This window comes from Oryctolagus cuniculus, chromosome 17 (assembly GCF_964237555.1).
Source record: "Oryctolagus cuniculus chromosome 17, mOryCun1.1, whole genome shotgun sequence".
In the NCBI taxonomy this organism is placed as follows: Eukaryota; Metazoa; Chordata; class Mammalia; order Lagomorpha; family Leporidae; genus Oryctolagus; species Oryctolagus cuniculus.
The window spans coordinates 46062215-46080667 of NC_091448.1; the positions used below are offsets into that span (position 1 = coordinate 46062215).

General features: G+C 56.9%; 1 protein-coding gene and 1 long non-coding RNA gene across 4 annotated transcripts in view; both read left to right on the plus strand.

Moving 5' to 3' along the window:
- Window positions 1-18453, plus strand: part of ABR (ABR activator of RhoGEF and GTPase) — a 181688-nt gene that overhangs the window by 30764 nt on the left and 132471 nt on the right. The window contains exon 1 of one of the 3 annotated variants that reach the window (XM_051825368.2): window positions 13587-13785. The exons of the other annotated variants lie outside the window; for them this stretch is intronic. Within the exon in view, the coding sequence (XP_051681328.1) occupies window positions 13725-13785 (61 nt within the window). The 5' untranslated portion in view covers window positions 13587-13724. Of the gene's footprint in view, window positions 1-13586; window positions 13786-18453 lie in introns of those variants that run through there. 3 annotated transcript variants of the gene reach the window in all.
- Window positions 7803-11542, plus strand: LOC138846182 (uncharacterized). Its single transcript, XR_011383622.1, has 2 exons — window positions 7803-8313; window positions 10849-11542. It is a non-coding gene; the product is annotated as an uncharacterized lncRNA (long non-coding RNA).

The following is an 18453-nucleotide window of genomic DNA, read 5'->3' on the forward strand; positions in this document are numbered from 1 at the left end:
CCATGTGGCTTCCTGGAGGAAAGAAACTTGCACAATCAGACAGAAATAGGAACCTGGGAAATAACTCAGTGGGCATGTGAGGGATTGGGCAATGAATTGTCTAGGAGACGCTGGGCCCTGAGTGGGTGGTGAGGGTGGGGAACCAGGCTTCGTCTGAGTTGTGGCTGACATCTGCTGAGGCCCCTGGAGCTGGAGGCTTCCGAGTGGTCAGGAGGCAAAGGGACAGACAGAGTCTTCCTGTCTCCAGCCTGGCTGACCGAAAACTGGTGCTGACCCAGGAAGGGGCGGAGGTCTGAAATCACTCAGTGTGAAGCTGAGGCTCCCACGGTCAGAGCTGGCAGCCATCCTCCCTGCCATCCTTCCTCCCAAGCAGGAAGGCAGGTAGCCCTTGTTCCTTGGTAGCCCTGAGATAGGATGATTGTCCTTAACGTGCTCAGCATGTAGGACTTCGCGCAGGAAGTGTCTCTGCCTTCCTGAGAGCGGACCACCCCTACAGCCTGCAAAAAACCTTGGCGGTGCTGCCGGGCACAGAAATTCTGCAGGGCCGACGCCACGGCTCACTAGGCTAATCCTCCGCCTGCAGTGCTGGCACACCGGGTTCTAGTCCCGGTCGGGGCGCCGGATTCTGTCCCGGTTGCCCCTCTTCCAGGCCAGCCCTCTGCTGTGGCCAGGGAGTGCAGTGGAGGATGGCCCAGGTGCTTGGGCCCTGCACCCCATGGGAGACCAGGAAAAGCACCTGGCTCCTGGCTTTGGATCAGCGTAGCGCGCCGGTTGCAACGCGCTGGCCGTAGCAGCCACTTGGGGGTGAACCAACGGCAAAAGGAAGACCTTTCTGTCTGTCTCTCTCTCTCACTGTCTAACTCTGCCTGTCAAAAAAAAAAAAAAAAAAGAGAAAGAAAGACATTCTGCAGAGCCTTTGCTCTTGGTTTCCATGGCAAAGCTTAAAAGTGCAGGGGCCTTTGGGAAAGAATCTCTCTCTCTCTCTCTCTCTCTCTCTCACTCTCTCATGATTTTTTATTTATTTATTTTGGAAGTCAAAGTCACAGAGAGAGAAAGTCAGAGATCTTCCATCTGCTGGTTCACTCCCTAGATGGCCACAAAAGCCGGAGCTAGGCCAGGCTGAAGCCAGGAGCTTCTTCCAGGTCTCCCACATGGGTACAGGGCCCCAAGCACTTGGGCCACCTGCTGCTGCTTTTCCCAGGCCAGCAGGGAGCTGGATCAGAAGTGGAGCAGCTAGGACAGGAGCCTGCGCTCATATGGGATGCTGGCATCGCAGGCAGAGGCCTTACCCAGAATGCCACAACACATGCCTTACCATGGGGGTTATCTTCACCTAGGGCCGCTAACCCCACTCAGAGCACTGAGTAGAGGATTTTCCAGAAGGTTCTGTGTGTATTGATGTTCTTTATTAAGTCCAGGGCAGCAGAGACATGAACATTTGGGAAGAGGGTTCAGTAAGGCAGGAGATAAAGGCTGATGCCTGGGGGGCAGGTGTTGGGCTCAGGGACTGGGACCCCACCTGGGATGTCCACATCCCATTTTAGAGTGCCTGGGTTTCAGTCCTGTCTGCCTCTGCCTCATTGTCCTGCTAATGTGCACCCAGGAGGCAGGAGTGATGACTCAACAGCCTGGTGTCCATGCAGGAGACCCAGGTAGAGTTCCAGGCTCCTGGCTTCAGTCCGGCCCAGGCCTGGTTGTTGTGGCATTTGGTGAGTGGACCAGCAGATGAAAGATTTCTCTGTCTGACTCTGTTTCTCAGCCTTTCAAATAAATGGGGGGAAAAATGATAAAACTGATACTCCAGTTTTCACCTGAAAAGGCAGCTAAGGGATAATTTTCTTTCTCTTTTTTTAAAAGATTTATTTATTTATTTGAAAGGCAGTTGCAGAGAGGCAGAGGGAGAGAGAGAGAGAGAAAGCAAGATAGAGAGAGAGAGGTGTCTCCCCTCCGCTGCTTCACTCCCCAGTTGGCTACAACAGCCAGAGCTCTGCCAATCTGAAGCCAGGAGCCAGGAGCTTCTTCCAGGACTCTCACATGGGTGTGAAAGCCCAAGGACTCGGGCCATCTTCCACTGCTTTCCCAGGCCATAGCTGAGAGCTGCATCAGAGGTGGAGCTGCTGGGACATGAATAGGCGCCCATATGGGATGCCGACTCTGCGGGCGGGAGCGTATATTTACCCACTACACCACAGTGCCAGTCCCTATTATTATTATCTTTAAAATTTATTTATTTTATTTGAAAGTCAGTGTTACAGAGAGACAGAGGTGGGGTTGGGGGGAGAGAGAATCTTTAACTCACTGGTTCACTCCTAAGCTGGCCACAGTGGCCTAGGCTGGGCAAGGCCAGAGCCAGGAGCCAAGAGTTTTTTCCAGGTCTCCCACTTGGGTGCAGGGGCCCAAGCACTTGGGCCATCTTCCACTGCTTTTCCCAGGCCATAGCAGGGAGCTGGATGGGAAGCGGAGCAACCAGGACATGAAGTGCCCATATAGGATGTGGGCATCGCAGGCAGCCCCTGGGGGCTGTCCCTGTGAGTGAGATGTCCCAGAGACTGGTCAACCCCCATAGCACTAGTGAACACCCTCACCACCAGGGACCATCCAGTCCTCCTGCGTGAGGAGTAATCGAATGATTGAGAGCTTGCCAGACTGGTTGAAGAGAAAGAGCTGGAAGCTTGCCTTTGTGTCTTGGTTGTCCTGCTGCATCCCTGGGGAGGAGCTCTGAGCCCTCTGCTGATGAATTCCTGTTAGTGTAGGTGCCAGGCCTGCCCAGAACTCAGCTTCTCACCAGTGAATGTCAGCAAAGGCATCTGGGACAGCTACTTTCTTCTGAAGCTTTGTCGCTGGCGGCCCAGCAAGGTGGCCCTGGAGTTGGCCAGACCAGGGTGTGTACTTGGCTCCACCACTTTTTTTTTTTTAAAGATTTATTTATTTATTTTAAAGTCAGAGTTACACAGAGAGATGAAGTCAGAGTTATACAGAGAGATAAGAAGCAGAGAGAGGTCTTGTATCTGCTGGTTCACTCCCCAATTGGCCGCAATGACCGGAGCTGTGCCGATCCAAAGCCAGGAGCCAGGAGCTTCTTCTGGGTCTCCCACGTGGGTGCAGGGGCGCAAGGTCTTGGGTCATCTTGTACTGCTTTCCCAGGCCACAGCAGAGAACTGGATCAGAAGTGGAACAGCTGGGACTCGAACCAGCGCCTGTATGGGCTGCCAGTACTGCAGACAGCGGCTTTACCCGCTACACCACAGTGCCAGCTCCCCCCTCCCCACTACTTTCAAGAAATGTGACCTTGAGCTCCTTCTGTATGTTGAGGGTAAGGATTGTGTCTTCTACAGAGAGGTGTCATGCATGGAAACTGAATGCTGCGTGCTCATCACAGTGCCCAGCACATAAACACTGGTACAGCTGGGGACACACGGACTGGAAGGCTCTCAGAAAATACAGGGAAAGAAGGGACCCTAAACCCTTGTGTGCAAGGAGGGGGAATAGGGGCTTCCAGGAAGGCTTCTGCCTGAAGCCAGGCCTCGGAGCAGCTGTGAATTCCACGGGGTCCCTGAGCTCATGCTGAGGCCACACATTCCGTTAGCACCAGATTCTTTGTCCCTTGCCTCGAACCTTCTAGTTCCCCCCATGCCCCATTTCTGCTCCTGTACAATCACTCAGGTGACCCCTCCCCGCTAAAATGCCCTGCCCTCACACCCCCCATGCCCTATCACTTTTGCTAGTGAGGTATTAGGTGTCCTTCCAGACTCTGGCTCAACTGTCACTTCCTTCAGCTGAGAAGCATTTAGTCATCAACACAGCTCAAAGTGCTGGCTCTCTGTGACACACTCACTGCTCTCAGGACCTTCCCAGCGCTGCGTCACCTCTTCGTGGTTCCTGGGCACATCTCAGAGCCTCCATCACAAGCAACCTGGGCAAAGGGGCCTGTCCTTTTTTTTTTTTTTTTTTTTTTTTTAGATTTATTTATTTGAAAGAATTACAGAGAGAGAGAGAGAGAGAGATATCTTCCATCTGCTGGTTCACTCTCCAAAAGGCCCCAACAGCTAGAGCTGGTCCAGACTGAAGCCAGGAATCAGGAGCTTCTTCATGGTCTCCCACGTGGGTGCAGGGCCCCAAGCACTTAGACCACCTTCTGCTTTCCCAGGTGCATTAGCAGGGAGCTGGATGGGAAGTGGAGCAGCCAGGACGTGAACCAGTGCCCATAGGGGATGAGGTGTCACAGCACCACAGAGGAGGGTTCTGAGCAGAGGGCTCGGGGAAGACTTGATGAGCTGATGAGTCGCCCAGCCCTCAGAACCCACTAAATTTCCTGGAATGTGACAACTGAGGGTTGGGACGGGAAAGGCCTTTCCCTTGCTCCTCAGCTGCTTCCTGCTCTTCCCCACATCATGAGCATGAAGTCATCCCTTCATGTCAAGGTGAGATAACCAAGGCCCAGAGCAGGACAGGGAGGTCTTCAGGGTCACACAGCAAGTCAGTGACAGAGCCGGGGTCTGAGTTCAGGCTTTGCTGTGTGCAGTGCTTTCCCTCATGTTGGAGAGAGGCAGAGAGTGTGGGGACACGCAGGACTGATGCTTTTCCTTACTAGTACTGGAAAGGCAGAGAGAGAAACAGACAACTGAGATCTCCCATCTGCCAGCTCAGTCCCAAAATGTCCCCAACAGCTGGGGCTGGGAGCTTGAAACTCAATCTGGGTCTCCCACGTGGTGGCAGGAATCCAACTGCTCGAGCCACCGCCGCTGCCTCCCAGGTGCACATCAGCAGGTAGAGGACTTGCACTCAGCCACGCTGATGTGGGATACGGGCGTCTTGACTGCGACGCCAAGAGCCCGCCTCTGAATGGGGGTTACGGTGGTAAGTAAATGATGTAACACCTGCAGAGTCCTTGGCTCAGCCCTGCGTGGCGCACACGGTGCAAGTGTGTTCCCATCAACTTCGCCGTTGCTCCTCTGCTCCCAGTGACACCCGTCTCCTCCTCTCACCTCTCATGTCAGGAGAGAGTACTGAACCTGACGCCGCAGCCTTGCCAGGCAGCAGGTGAGGGCCCTGGGGATGTGTAAAAGCAAACCTTCTGGATGGCTATACTCACCCTCATGGCCTGGGTGCTTTTCAGGGCCATCATAGCCCCAAGATCCAACAGACCAGGCCTCCACTGAAAACCGAGTGTTTCATTTTTCTCTTTGGGTGTCACTTTAGGTGAAGAGAAAATGAAAAAGAACATTTTCATATGATAACCAGTCATATGATCCCACCCCTGGCCGACCCATGTGAATCTGTTGCTGCCTCCTGCAGGGCCCTGAGGCCTGTCCAGCAGTCGCCATGGCTCAGAACGAGCAGCACCCAGGCACTGTCCATCCAGTAGGCTCTCTGCAGACTCTCTAGGCTAGGCCCTATGGCAGGAGACTCAGAATCAGTTTCCATCATGTTTCTCCATCACTGAACTGAAAGTAAGATTTCCTGACTAGTTGGAGAAGGGGTTGTGAGAAGTGCATCAAAGGGGCTGGTGCTGTGGTGTAGTAGGTTAAGCCTCCACCTACAATGCTGACATCCCACATGGCTACTGGTTTGAGTCCCAGCTGCTCCACTTCCAACCCAGCTCCCTGCTAATGGCCTGGGAAATCAGCAGAAGATGGACCAAGTGCTTGGGCCTCTGTACCCATTTGGGAGACCTGGAAGAAGCTCCTGGCTCATGGCTTTGGATGGGCCCAGCTCTGGCCATTGTGGCCATTTGAGGAGTGAAGCAGTGGTTGGAAGACGTTTCTCTGTCTCTGCCTCTCTCTGTAACTCTGCCTCTTCAATAAATAAAAAAAAATTTTTTTAAGTGCATCAAAGCCATCGCTGTGAGTCTGTGTTACAGCCTGGCCTACTGCACCTGGGGCAGAGGGGTTTAGCAGTGCTGCCGCCCCCTGGTATCTGCTTTGTGGGACCCCTAATGTCCACCCTGCACCAGACCGCAGGACGGGACAGAACAGGCACACACCCACAGACCACTTTCTCAGGGAAGAGCTGCACTTCGCCTCCCTCCTCTCAAAACAAATTTCACTGCAAATGAAATTGGAACAGGTCTAGGAGAAGGGCGCTGGGAATTGATTCCACAGTTCCCTTGGTGGGCTGAACCATTTCTGGGTCTCTGTTCCATTTCTGCGTTGGGATTTGATTGGGTGGAAAGCAGTGCAGCATCGAATGCCAGTGCTGAGGTGGGGGAGGCCTAGCGCTTCGGGGAGCTTTTAGGTGGGGGGCTTGTGTGAGCAGTTGGAGAACTTAACTGGAGCTGTGGATCTCCTGCCCCAAATCTGATCCTGTTTTAGAATGTGCTGTCAGTGGCTGGCACCGCTGCTCACTAGGCTAATCCTCTGCCTGCAGCGCCGGCACCCCGGGTTCTAGTCCCTGTTGGGGTGCCGGTTCTGTCCCGGTTGCCCCTCTTCCAGTCCAGCTCTCTGCTGTGGCCCGGGAAGGCAGTGGAGGATGGCCCAGGTGCTTGGGCCCTGCACCCCATGGGAGACCAGGAGAAGCACCTGGCTTCTGGCTTCAGATCAGCACAGCGCACCAGCCACAACATGCCAGCTGTAGCGGCCACTTGGGGGGTGAACCAACGGCAAAAGGAAGACCTTTCTGTCTGTCTCTCTCACTGTCTAACTCTGCCTGTCAAAAAAACAAAAAACCAAAAACCAAAAACCACGTGCTGTCAGTGGTCATGGGATACTGGGGAACTTCTTCCCGCAGCTGCTCTTTGTGCCTTTGATGTCAGCCTCAGGAGCCTGGAACTGCTCAAACCAGTAGACCCAGCTCAAAGCTGAGCACTGTACTGTACAGCCTTCACTGACCACCGCGGCCACGTCTTGTCCATTCCCAGTCTCCCTTCCTTAGAACACAGGTCATGTGTGTTTGTTTCTCATGTCAGCTCCCGGCACCAGACTGTTCATGAGACCCAGGGCAGCGTGCAGAGGGCTCAGGGAAGAGGAAATTAGGAGTCACAAGGCTTCATGATCAGAACCTGAAAGTGCCTTAGGTATAAGACGCAGGTCCTGGGAGAGCATGGAGGCTGGTTTGAGTCACCCCTGGGGAGGAAGGCAGGGCTAGCTTCCTGGAGGGTGGGGGTCTGCAGTTTCTTTCCAGGGCCCCTCGTCTAGCTCCCAGGGACTTAACTTTCAGCCTGTGTGTTCTGATGAATGATGCCCCGGTGCATGCTGGGTGCAGCTGTGTGCTGGCTTCCAGGGAGGGCAGGCAGAGCACAGTGGTACCCCTTGGAAAGGTGGCCTGGGCCAGACCACAGCCTCGCTCAACCCCTAAGCTGGTAAAGGCCAGCATGATGGGGGGTGGGGAGGAAGTAGGGGTCATAAACTTGCCAAGTAACCGCCCTCCATGCTGCCGACTTGGGTAGTGACCGCAACGCTGTTGGCATTTAAGACATTCTTTGGGACAGTTCTGCATGTGGCAAGGCATTTTCACATCTCTGGCTTGTGCCCATGGAACGCCAGCAGCACCCCCCCCCCCATTTCTGTGACTCCTTTAAATGCTCCCATATGTTAAAGTACTTTCTGGCAGGGTACTACTCATACCCCTCCCCTAGTTGACAGCCGTGTCACTCCGGGGGGAGGGGGTCCCCCGACCCCAGATGGAGTTCTTCCTGATGTCCTTGTTGCTCACCATGGTAACCTGCAGCCCTGTGCAGACTCTGGTCGGGAAGCTGATGTTTGAACACCTCTGGCAGCCGAGGTGCTGCTCTGTTGGGCCACCAGATGGCGCTTGGGAGACCCCCGCGCTCTGCCGCAGGGCCGGTGGTGGCCAGAGTTGACTGCAGAGGGAACTTGCCTCAAAGAGGCCTGGTCCTTAAAGAGACAGGGACACACGGGCCGGCTTTACCGGAAATCCACTGATGGCAGCGCCACTCAGCACCACTGAGGCTCCGTCGTCCTCGCCTTGCTGAGTGTTGAGCCACTGCGTCTTGGAGCCAGTCTCCTTGTCGGCTTGCCTTCAGCCCCCGCGGCCACTCCTGGGCCTGACAGGGACAGGGCCAGCCTGGTGAGTGGGTGGCGTCAGAGCTCCTGGCAGAGCAGCGCAGGGCTGGGATGCATCTGCAGAACTCTGGCTGAGAGAGCGAGGAGCACCCTGAGCCAGCTTCAGCGCACTGGAGACCACAGGAGGGCGGAGGGCCAGCCCGTGAGCGGTGACCCCAGCTGGACATGCCCCTGCTTTCTTTGGAGCGGATGTGATTGGAGCCATTGAACTTGGTCTCTGGGTGTTGAGGACTTAGAGAATCCTTTTGTGTCTTCTGCTGGCTTCTCTCCAAATGCTGATGGGGACTCGGTGGTAAGTAAATGAGGAGGGGGACTCTAGACCCTGCCATTGAGCCTCCACGCTGACTCCTTAGGAAAATCCTCCGAGGGCCCTTTTAGTGAGGCTTGGCAAGGGAGCCTCCTGAAAGTGCAGCTTGCTCCGTGTCATCTAAAGCCAGGACTTGCTGTGGCCCCTGCGTAAGGGCATGGGAGTTCAATACAGCCCTTGAGAAACATGTGGGTGTGGGGGGGTGTCACAGCTACAGGGACCTGGAGGTCACCTGCTCTCTCCTGGCAGTGGTGCCCAGGGAGGCAACAGTGGGTGGTGAATGCAATTCTCTGGGGATTGGGTCTGCATCTGCGCAGATGGCAGAGTTTCCCCTGACTCGAGCAGATAGAAAACTTCAGTAGAGAAATGAACACTTGGAGAGGGCCGTGAGGCTGTCGGGTGGCTCTTACTGTCTGCCGGGAAAGCCAGGAGGCTGGGAAAAGGCAGGTGGGAGCAGGGCAGAGGATAGAGTCTTGGGTCAAGGCTTCTCTTGCAGAGGTCACTCAGGGCAGGCCTGGGGTGTTTCCTTCTGTCCAGACCTGAGGACTGAGGGAGCAGCTGAGAATAATGAATGGTGCTCTCCTGTACCGAGGAAAGGAGCGGAAAACAGGCTCCCCCAGGATCTGCTGGGAAGCGAATATATGATCTGCTGGTGCTGCTGGAAGGCCTGGGGGCCGACCCCTGATCTACCCAGGCACTTACCTCCTACAGGGTTAAAACTGCAGCTGGGAAGGCTGGAGCGTGGCCCCAGGCACAGAGGCAGTGGGGTCTGGTAGGGACTGGCATCCAGGAGGTCACTGGCGTGTGTTCAGGTTATCTCGAGGGTCCTCCGCCTTCTTGGACTGGATGTGATTTGTCTTTGGGAACCAGTCCTCTTTTTGCTTACTCACTGGTGGCCCTGAGGGATTCTAGAATGCCACTTCCTTGGTTCCCCCTGTAGCTCCGATTTCATTCTCCCTGAATTTAACTTTATTGTGTTTTTGCATTTGTTCACTCCTTTCAGCCCCAATACACACAAGCGGACTCTGAATTCAGACTCAGTTCGTTTCCAAACATCACCCGCAGCCAGCTGGCCTCTGGCTTGGCCTCACTGCCCCTTAGTTTTTCCTTCAGCGAAATGGAGATACTATTAGCGCCTGTCTCATTGGTTTACGTGAGGATTACCTAAGCTTTTCTATGTATAACACATACAGCACTTAAAAAGTACTCAAGTGTTCGTCATTTATCTTATTTATTCCACATACCCTATTGAATGCCAGTCTCTTGGGTGTTTCAGCAGAAAGCTGATCGTCCTGGGGACACGGTGTGGTTGTTCCTGCTTTGGAGGTCTACCTGAGCCTCGTCCACTGGACTGAGCTTGGGGTACCCCTGGTGCAAAAGGTCCAGTCCCAGCTCTTGAGGAGCTGGTCTGCCAGGGGGGGGCTGGTGGGAAGGCAGCTCTCAGTTTGTTGTTCATCACAATCTGCTTTCGTTTCTTTCATTTGAGTGTGGAGGGTCCTGTCACCCTCTCTACCTGTATGTCCAGCCTCTGCACACACACTGGTGTTCCCTGCCTGGCCATATCATGAAGACCTACCCTCTTTACTAGCAGTGACCTCTGGGTGCTCAAAGAAGCAGGGACTCCTGGGGCCTTCCTGCCACATGTCTTGGAGTAGGGCTGCTACAGGCAGGAAAGACACCCAGTCTGCGTTCTTTTTTTTTTTTTTTTTTAAGATTTATTTCTTTATTTGAAAGGCAGAATTACAGAGGCAGAGAGAGAGAGAGAGAGAGAGAGAGAGAGAGAGTCTTCCATCCACTGGTTCACTCCCCAGATGGCCTCTGCGGCCAAAGCTGTGCCAATCCAAAGCCAGGAGCCAGGAGCTTCTTCCTGGTCTCCCATGCGGGTGCAGGGGCCCAAGGACTTGGGCCATCTTCTGCTGCTTTCCCAGGCCATAACAGAGAGCTGTATCGGAAATGGAGTAGCCGGGACTTGCTTGAACTGGCGTCCATATGGGATGGCGGCACTGCAGGTGGCAGCTTTACCTGCTAGGCCACAGCACCGGCCCCCAGTCTGGGTTCTAAGTATAGTCACTTTCTTCCTATCCCGGGCAAGTTGCTGGTAGGAGAAAGAGTTGGTTGAAAAGGCAGCAAGTAAACACCCCTGGGAATTAAGGGCAGCCCCCGTTGGCTGTCAGGGTGGGATATACCACCCTTCTACTCAGCCTCCATCGTCAGCCCAGTGCTCCTTGGCAGTGCAGCTAACCCCTGAATCCAGCGACAAGGTGGGAGCAGGCAGGTGGGGGCGCTGGGGAAGGTGGAGCTTGCTGGCCACATGGGCTGGACAGCGCGTGTCAGGAGGAAGCCCTGGCATGGAGCTGACTCGTGCCTGTAGTGTGTGGTCCAGGGCAGCACTCAGCTGCATCCGGGAGGTTTGTCTACAAGGACATCTCCCTGCTCTCTGACACATCGGGAGTGATGGCTGGGGTTAAAAGCTCTTCAGGACAGCGTTACTTTCGGACTCTTTAACTCTGTCCTTCCCAGGCTGCGATGACTTCCTCCCTGCCCTCGGTGCTTCGGAGCCTTCTGTTCCAATCCCACATCACTGTGTGCTCTCAAAGCCCCTTGCCAACATCAGAGTCAAGCCCAGGTGGTTCTAACGTTTCCTGGAGACCCTCCAGTAAAGGCATCAGAAATCTTTAAGTAACTGCCTCCCCAAGACATATGCCCCCGTAGGCATCTGAAGACCGAAGAGGATCCTACAGGGTGGTCTCCATGGATCCGCAAAGATTTCCAGGGACCTTTGGCCTCTGCATCCAATAGCCAGCTGACAGTGGAGGCAGCAGGTGTGGTGCTTAAGGCAAGAACAGACTGCTGGGGTCCAACCCCAGCCCCCTACAAACTATGCCCTTGTGTCTTCATCTGGAAACTGAAGGAAACTGAGATAGCAGGGATACTGCCCGCGGTGAGACGGTCCTGTGAACACAGTGCCAGGCCCCGGGCTGGGTAGGCGGTGGGCACTCGGTGTTAGCTGTCAGCAGTGTGTTCCTGGCCTCCGAGAGTCCACTCTTTCTCCATCCCATGTTGTGTGGAGTGGGAAGTCCAGAGCAGCACTGGGCAGAATGTAGAAAAAAAGCAAACTATGGCAACGCAAACCGGAGCAACTGCTGCAGCATTTGAGTTTGAGAAATGCTGAAAATAGCTTGTCAGGCCTTTGTAGATAAAAATGTAAAATGTATGCAAATGTATGTGATTCACACAGACACTTACATCCCGGCTCCTCATCCTCAGCGCCCAATGAGGCCATCAGGAAAATCCCTGTGGTGTGGGGAGAGGGCCCCTGGAGGCCTGGTGGTGGTTGATGTCACTGGGAAGGGGACAGTGGTGCTGCTGCTTCGGGGGCTGGTGTTGCTGAGTATTGGCGGCAGCGGCAGCTCAGGCTCCTGTTGCCACCTCGCTCCTGGATTCTGTGCCTTCTGAGAGCTCCACGCAGGAAGGAGAAATCTTTGGCCTCTCTGCTCCTGGGTCTGTCTCCTCTGAGAGCGGAACCATTCCGTCTCCCATCCTGGAGCTCTATTTCTGGAGTGTCTCATCGGAGATGCACGCCCCTCTCCCTGCCAGGCTCCAGGTGCCTGCTTGCCCGCCCGCCCTTCCTCCCCCCACCCCCAATCTTGTGTGCAAGGCAGGGATGGTGGGAGGGTGACAGCTGAGCAGGGAGGGGCAGCGAGCTAGAGCCTGGAGCCAGAGCCTCAGCCTGAGCCAGGAGGGCCCGGGTTGGGGGCGAGCGGATGCAGGGAGGGGCTCATGTTGAAAACCTTCAGTGTCGGCATCTATAGAGGCTTTGCATCCCAGAGCATCTTCCTCTGCCTGTCCCAGGGGCTTGTCCCAACCTGCTAGGAGCTAGGAGCACAGCCCTCCTCTCCCCCTGGGCAGCTGTGGACTCTACCTAGGCAGCTTAAGGCTGAGGTGAGGTCAGTGTGGTGGGTAAGGGTCTGCTTCTCCGCCTACCAACTGTTTGGGAAGATGAGGCCTTCCCCTTCCCCCCAAGGGTTTGTGGGTGCACTTAGCCCTCCCTGTGGGTCTCTACAGAGCTGGGCCCATGAAGGTTTTGTCCTAATGAGGGTTGGGGTGGGGACTGCTCCATTATCACAGATGTCTCCGGCCCAGGGCAGGTCTCCCACTGCCTCCCTTCCCCTGGACCACCAGGATGACTCTGGCACCCCAGCCCCTGCCCCAGGACCCTTGGCCTGAGGCAGGCTGCAGGACTGAGCCTATGGAAATGTTGCCAGGTGCCTAAGGGCCACCTCCCAGGGGACAGGCATATGCCCACACGTCCCCCCTCGCTTGGGGAGGTGGGGCGTGGGAGGCTGGGGGCATGGCCTTGCAAGATGCATGTTGTTTGTAAAGTTTCTGTTCTTGGAGGCATCTAGACCCTAGACTTCCTCAACTCCCATGTGGGACCCCGGAGCTCCTCCTCCCATCCAAAAGGAGTATGGGAGACTCTTCCTCCCCCCGCAGCCCCTCATCGACCCTTGTCCTTCCCTGGTGTGCAGGGCGAGAAGCTTAAAGCGTACTAAGGTCAAGGGTGTGGAGACGGAGGAGGCCCCGTTAGGGTTTTGGAGGGGGAGTCTGGGGAGGCAGAGCCGCCCACAGGCGCGCAGCACGTTAACCCCATAGGCGCTGGGCCCCAGGCCTGCCTAGGGGAGGGGCCTGGCAGCCGCACGGGGCCCCCAAAACTGCGCTTAGAGATCCCGGGATGGCAGGTGATGTCAGCCCAGCGGGCCAGCGGGTCTGCCCGCCGCACCTAGTCCTGCTGAGCCCAAGCTGGGCGGGCAGGGGGGCCTGTGCCTGCCCCGCAGCCCGAAGACCCTAGCGGGACGGACCGTGCCAAGCGCACTGGCCGGAGCCCCTCTCTCGCTGGCGGCGCTGGGCCCGGGGACTGCTCGGCTCTAAGCCTCGGCCCCCACCCCCCGTCGTTTTTTTCCAACTCGGCCAGGAGGCGCGCCGCGGAGGGGCGGGGGCGCGCCGGAGCCTCGCACCGATTGGTCGCGGCCCCCGCCCCCGCCCCGGGCGCAGCGCAGCCCCGGGGAAGTTGCTGGTTGGCGCGCGGGCTGCGGGGCCGCGGCTGTGGGATCCGCAGCGGGGCCAACCGCGGCCGCAGTGGTCGGGAGGGCCCTCGGGGCGCCCACCCGCGTGCGCCGGCGCTCGCCGCCACCCGCCCCGGCGCTCCGCTCGCTCCTCCCTGCTACCTGTTTCCCTGCCGCCCCCGCCCCGCGCTCCGCAACTTCGGCCTCCCGGGCTGGCCGCCCCTCCCGGCCGCCCGCGGCCCGCGCCCTCCCTCCTTTGTTGTGCGATGAGGGTCGGGTTTCCGATCTGACCGAGCTGCCGCCGCCGCCGCCGCCGCCGCCGGAGCCGCGGGCATGGAGCCGCTCAGCCACCGGGGCCTGCCGCGCCTCTCCTGGATCGACACCCTCTACAGCAGTACGTGGGGGCCGGCGGCCCGGGGCGGGGTCCCGTGGGAGGACCTGCGGGGGCGACGGGGCGCGGGAGCCCCCCCCTCCCACCTGTTGTGGAGCCGGCGCTCGCCAGTCGGCCGGGAGAGGGGGGCGCCCGTGCGGGGTTCCTGTCCACGCTGAAGCAGAGAGGCTCCTCGGGGCAAGCCCTCTGCACCCGACCCTGGCCCTCGGGGGCATCCCTTGGCTGTGGCGTGTCGGGGCCAGGGCCGGATCGGGCGAGCGGGGAGCCTGGAGAGGCAGGTTTCCGTGGGCGCCGTTCTGGAGGGAAGGAGCTGGGAAGCTCCAGCTCAGCGACCCTCCCTGCCAGCGTCACCGCCGCCCCCTCAACCTCCAGCCTGCAGAAATGAAAACCGCCGCCGCCTCCCAGGTCTGTGTGGTCCGTCCCTGGCTCACCCTGGGGGCTTGGCGCATGGCGGGAGCCGCCCCCACCCCGCCTGGCACTACCCTCTCCAGACGGTCCCAGGGATGTAGGCAGAGGGCCCTGCCACTCTGCAGAAGAGCGTGAGTGGATCTCTTCCCTGCCCGCCCACCCGAGGGAGATTCTGCCACCCCTGCAGCAGCTCTCAGGCTGGAGTGGAGGGTGGCAGGTGGAACCAGGCTCTGGTTCTGGGCACGAGGCGCCATGGGACCAAGACTTTGTTAAGGATTCGGCTGGCTCCGGTCCTTGATGGCCGCCCGGTGTGGGGGGAGTGGTGGGAAAGGATACTGCCCTGTCTTGGGGCTTCTGCAGTGCCCAGCTCTGCCCTCTGCCCGCCTTGGGTCCAGCCGAGCTGCCCATCTTCTCTCCCCTGCCATTCTGCTTTCCTTCCTCCCAGGGGCTCTCCTCGTGATGGGTTCATTCTGCTTGGGCTTTTCAACATCAGAGGGGCACAGCCAGCTCCCCAGGGCATCCGTCCTCACCAAGCCCAGCCAGTCCATCTGTTCTTCCCTTGCAGAGACCAGCGTGGGTGGGTGAAGGTCGGGCCCTGTGGCTGTGGCGTGTGTGTGCACGTGTGTCTGTGTGAATGAGGCACACATCTGTTCCGGGCCTGATGCAGATCAGCTCCTGACCCGAAGAAAGGATTAGTGACCTCTCTTAGCTGTGCTCTTGCAAACAACAGTAGGACAATGTCTCCTCTTCTGTGCTGCTTGTATTCCTGAGTGCTTCTGGCTTTTGGCAAAGCCTAGCACTCATTTTCCTATTTTCCATAATGTATAATCCTTTTGGAAACCTGTGTCTGACTCTTTCTTCCTTACTGAAGATGCCCCACCTGATCATTTCTGAGTCGCCCTCCCCAGCCCCAGCCTGGGGCCCAGAGACAAAACTGCCTAAGGCCACCTTGAAAATTCCTATCCAGAGGAATGCTCTTGGGGGGCATGGGGTTGGGGAAGGTCCTGTTAACCAGGCAGGTTGGCATCGGAGCTGTCCACTCTGCTGCTACTGTCGCCTGGCCCTGGGCTCCTAGGGCAGCCTGGGTGGTGAGGTGGGAGGGGGTGCTGACTTGGCAGCGGCGGGAGGAGCCTCCAGCTCCCTATCCAAAACAGCTTATTTGAGAGCCCTGCAGAGTGAGGCTTCCTGGGGAGGTGCTGTGCAGTCATGTTTGGGCTGTTAGCCATCAAGTTTCCTCTTGACAGGAGCCTAAATTAAAACAAATACCCAGGCTGTCATTTGCCTGGCAGCAAGGTTTTGTGGCTCCCAGAGGAAGTTCCTCTGCCTCTTGCTAAGTTGTTTGCATACAATACTCACAGTCCTGGGGTGGCAAGTCCTCACAGATGCCAGATCCAAGAGGAATGGTAAAAGGGGGTGTGCCCAGGGCCCCAGCAGGTGATGTGACTTCCTGAAGATGCTGTGGAGTCTCCTCCGAGATGTTGCTGCTGCCGACAACGGTGACCCCAGCTCCCGAGTACCTGGTATATGCCCGGCACTGTGCTAGGCGCCTCCTGTCCTTTCTCCCCGATCCTCCCAACTCTAATTCTCACAGATCAGGGAAGAGAGGCTCAGTAAGCTCAAGTCATTGGCCCAAGGTCACACAACTTACTAATGACACTGCTGGAGTAAATGTTAGTGCCCAAGGACCGTGTCAAGGACTCTGAGTGTGAACCTGGCTATGTCTGAGCTCATTCAAGGCCCTGGTATGTTGTGGAGTCGGGGTTAGCTGTCTCTTGGGTCCTCTGTTGCAGAATTCTCCATGAAATGGTCCAGCAGGGGACTATTCAATGGCTCCGACCCCAGCCTGTCTCTGTATTTCTTGCAGGACCTGAGGGTGGGGCCTGGAGTGTAGGCAAGGATGGTTGAGTTTCTGCCCCCAGGCACTGGCTGTCTCCTCCTGAGGTGGTAGCCTGCCAGCCAGCTAGGCCTCCCTCACATACTTCTCACCTTTGCAGGTGTCAGCTCATTCTTTCTGGCCTCAGTCTCTGCTGGACAGCAGCCCCTCTGCCCCCTACAGTAGCAGGCCTGCAGGGGTGGGGTAGCAGTGGCTGCTCTGATTCAGGGAGTTGGGTCCCAGCTGCCAGTACACTCGGGCACTGATTGGAGCAGGGTCCTTTGCGCCTGATAAACTGAGATGACCACCCCCAAATTTCTGTCTCTGGACCACTTACTCCCCTGCATGAATGTAATTGTGCCAGCCCCACCATTCTGTGTCTCACCTGGATTCTCTCTGGGGGCTGTTTTCTTCTTCCCCTTAATTCCTCTATGTCTCTCACCAATCACTCTGTCTGTTGATCACGTTGCTGTTTCTTTGTTTCCTCCACACCATGGGATCAGATTGGATGACATTCCATGGAGTAACTCCCAAGTGGGGCGAGGGCTACTTTTTGTTTTTGACAGGTAGAGAGTGGACAGTGAGAGAGAGAGACAGAGAGAAAGGTCTTCCTTTGCCGTTGGTTCACCCTCCAATGGCCGCCGCAGCTGGCGCGCTGCGGCCGGCGCACCGCGCTGATCCGATGGCAGGAGCCAGGAGCCAGGTGCTTTTCCTGGTCTCCCATGGGGTGCAGGGCCCAAGCACTTGGGCCATCCTCCACTGCACTCCCTGGCCACAGCAGAGAGCTGGCCTGGAAGAGGGGCAACCGGGACAGAATCTGGCGCCCTGACCGGGATTAGAACCCGGTGTGTCGGCGCCGCAAGGCGGAGGATTACCCTAGTGAGCCGCGGCGCCGGCCTTTTTTTTTTTGCGAGGGCTACTTTGAAACATCCTCTGTCCCTTGGTGTGGAGATGGCCCTCTGTGCAGGTGCGTGCTCCAGGCAAGCTAATTACTTGGCACCTCTTCAAATAGAAAGTCTTTAAGAATGTGTTCAGGATTTATTTAGAAGAGAGACTGCCTTGATGCTCTCTCCCTTCACCATTCCTATTTCTTTTTTGTCCCAAGCAGTTCAGTTCTGGTCCACATGTACCTAATCTGACTGAGCTGAGCAAAAGCCTGCAGTGGTTTGGACTTCGGGGAAGGCAGGATGTGACCATCTGTTGTGACTGGAGCTTGCGTTTTGGAGCTAACTTCTCTCACCCGAAGCAGAATTTCAAAGGGATATTTTGGTCTCTTGTGATGTTTTCATGCTGCTTCTAGGCTCAGCGCCCCATCCCTGGGCCAGGGAAAGTATCTGGAGCTGTGGGGTCCTCTGCAGAGGTCCATGAGCCTGCCTCCATTTCTCAGTCTCACGTTAGCCACACCGCAGACTACGCTGCTGGCCTGACCGTGGTTGTGGTCAGCCCGCCCCTGATGTGACAGTGAACACCTGTAGGTGGATTCCTTCTCTGAGGAGCCCTGCTAATTTACTCCTTCTTGTCAACCCCGCCCCACGATTGCCGTGGCTGCTGGAGTCTCTGAGGTGGAGCAGGCAGAATGATTAAGTCATCTGCTCAGAAAAACTTGATTTTGTTGTTGTTGTTGTTATGGCTCTTGCTGTTGGAGTCCTTTGGAATAAGGGGGTGCGATGGAAGACTTGGGCTGTTTCCTGTCTGCAGCGCGATCTGTCTCTCGGGGCCGTTTCCACACCTTCCTTGTGCCCACTCCTCTGTGAAGTGAGGCGGAGATGTCTCTCGTGGGGGTCGTGTGTTAATGTTTACGAAGTGCCCTGAAGATGAGGAAGGAGATTGAAGGGCTCAGCTGTGCAGCTCACCGCTCATTGCGGCCCTCGTTGTTAACAGCATCCGTGAATTTGCGAGGGACAGGGGAGGAGCCGGGGACTGGCGGCAGCTGAGTGGTACTGAGCCAGCCTTGCAGGGGGTGCTGAGCCCAGTGCTTCACGCAGACGTCAGCCCCACTGAGTCTTCAGTTGCATGGATATGAGAAGCAAATGAAAGCCTCTGGGTTCTTGGCTCCGCCAGACATCCCAGAAACCCACCGGCTGGCCCATTCACAAGTTTCCTGGTGTGTGGATTTGGTAACTGTAGTAGCTTGTAGTGGAGTCAGAGACCCCCCCACCCCCCCCCGGGGAGTCCCGTGCATCACTGGGGCTTGTGAGTGCAACTTGACTGCCTGTGTTTGTGCAGCAGCTGTTTGGCTCTGCTCGAACCCTCTGGGAACCCAGCAGCTTCAGGCCAACTCCATGTGCTTTGCCTCCTGCCAAGGCCTGGGCTGTGGAGGTAGGGTAAGGGGACATGCACGGGTGCAAGTATCCACTGTGTTCGACTTGCAGGGTCTTGGCAGGTGCCTC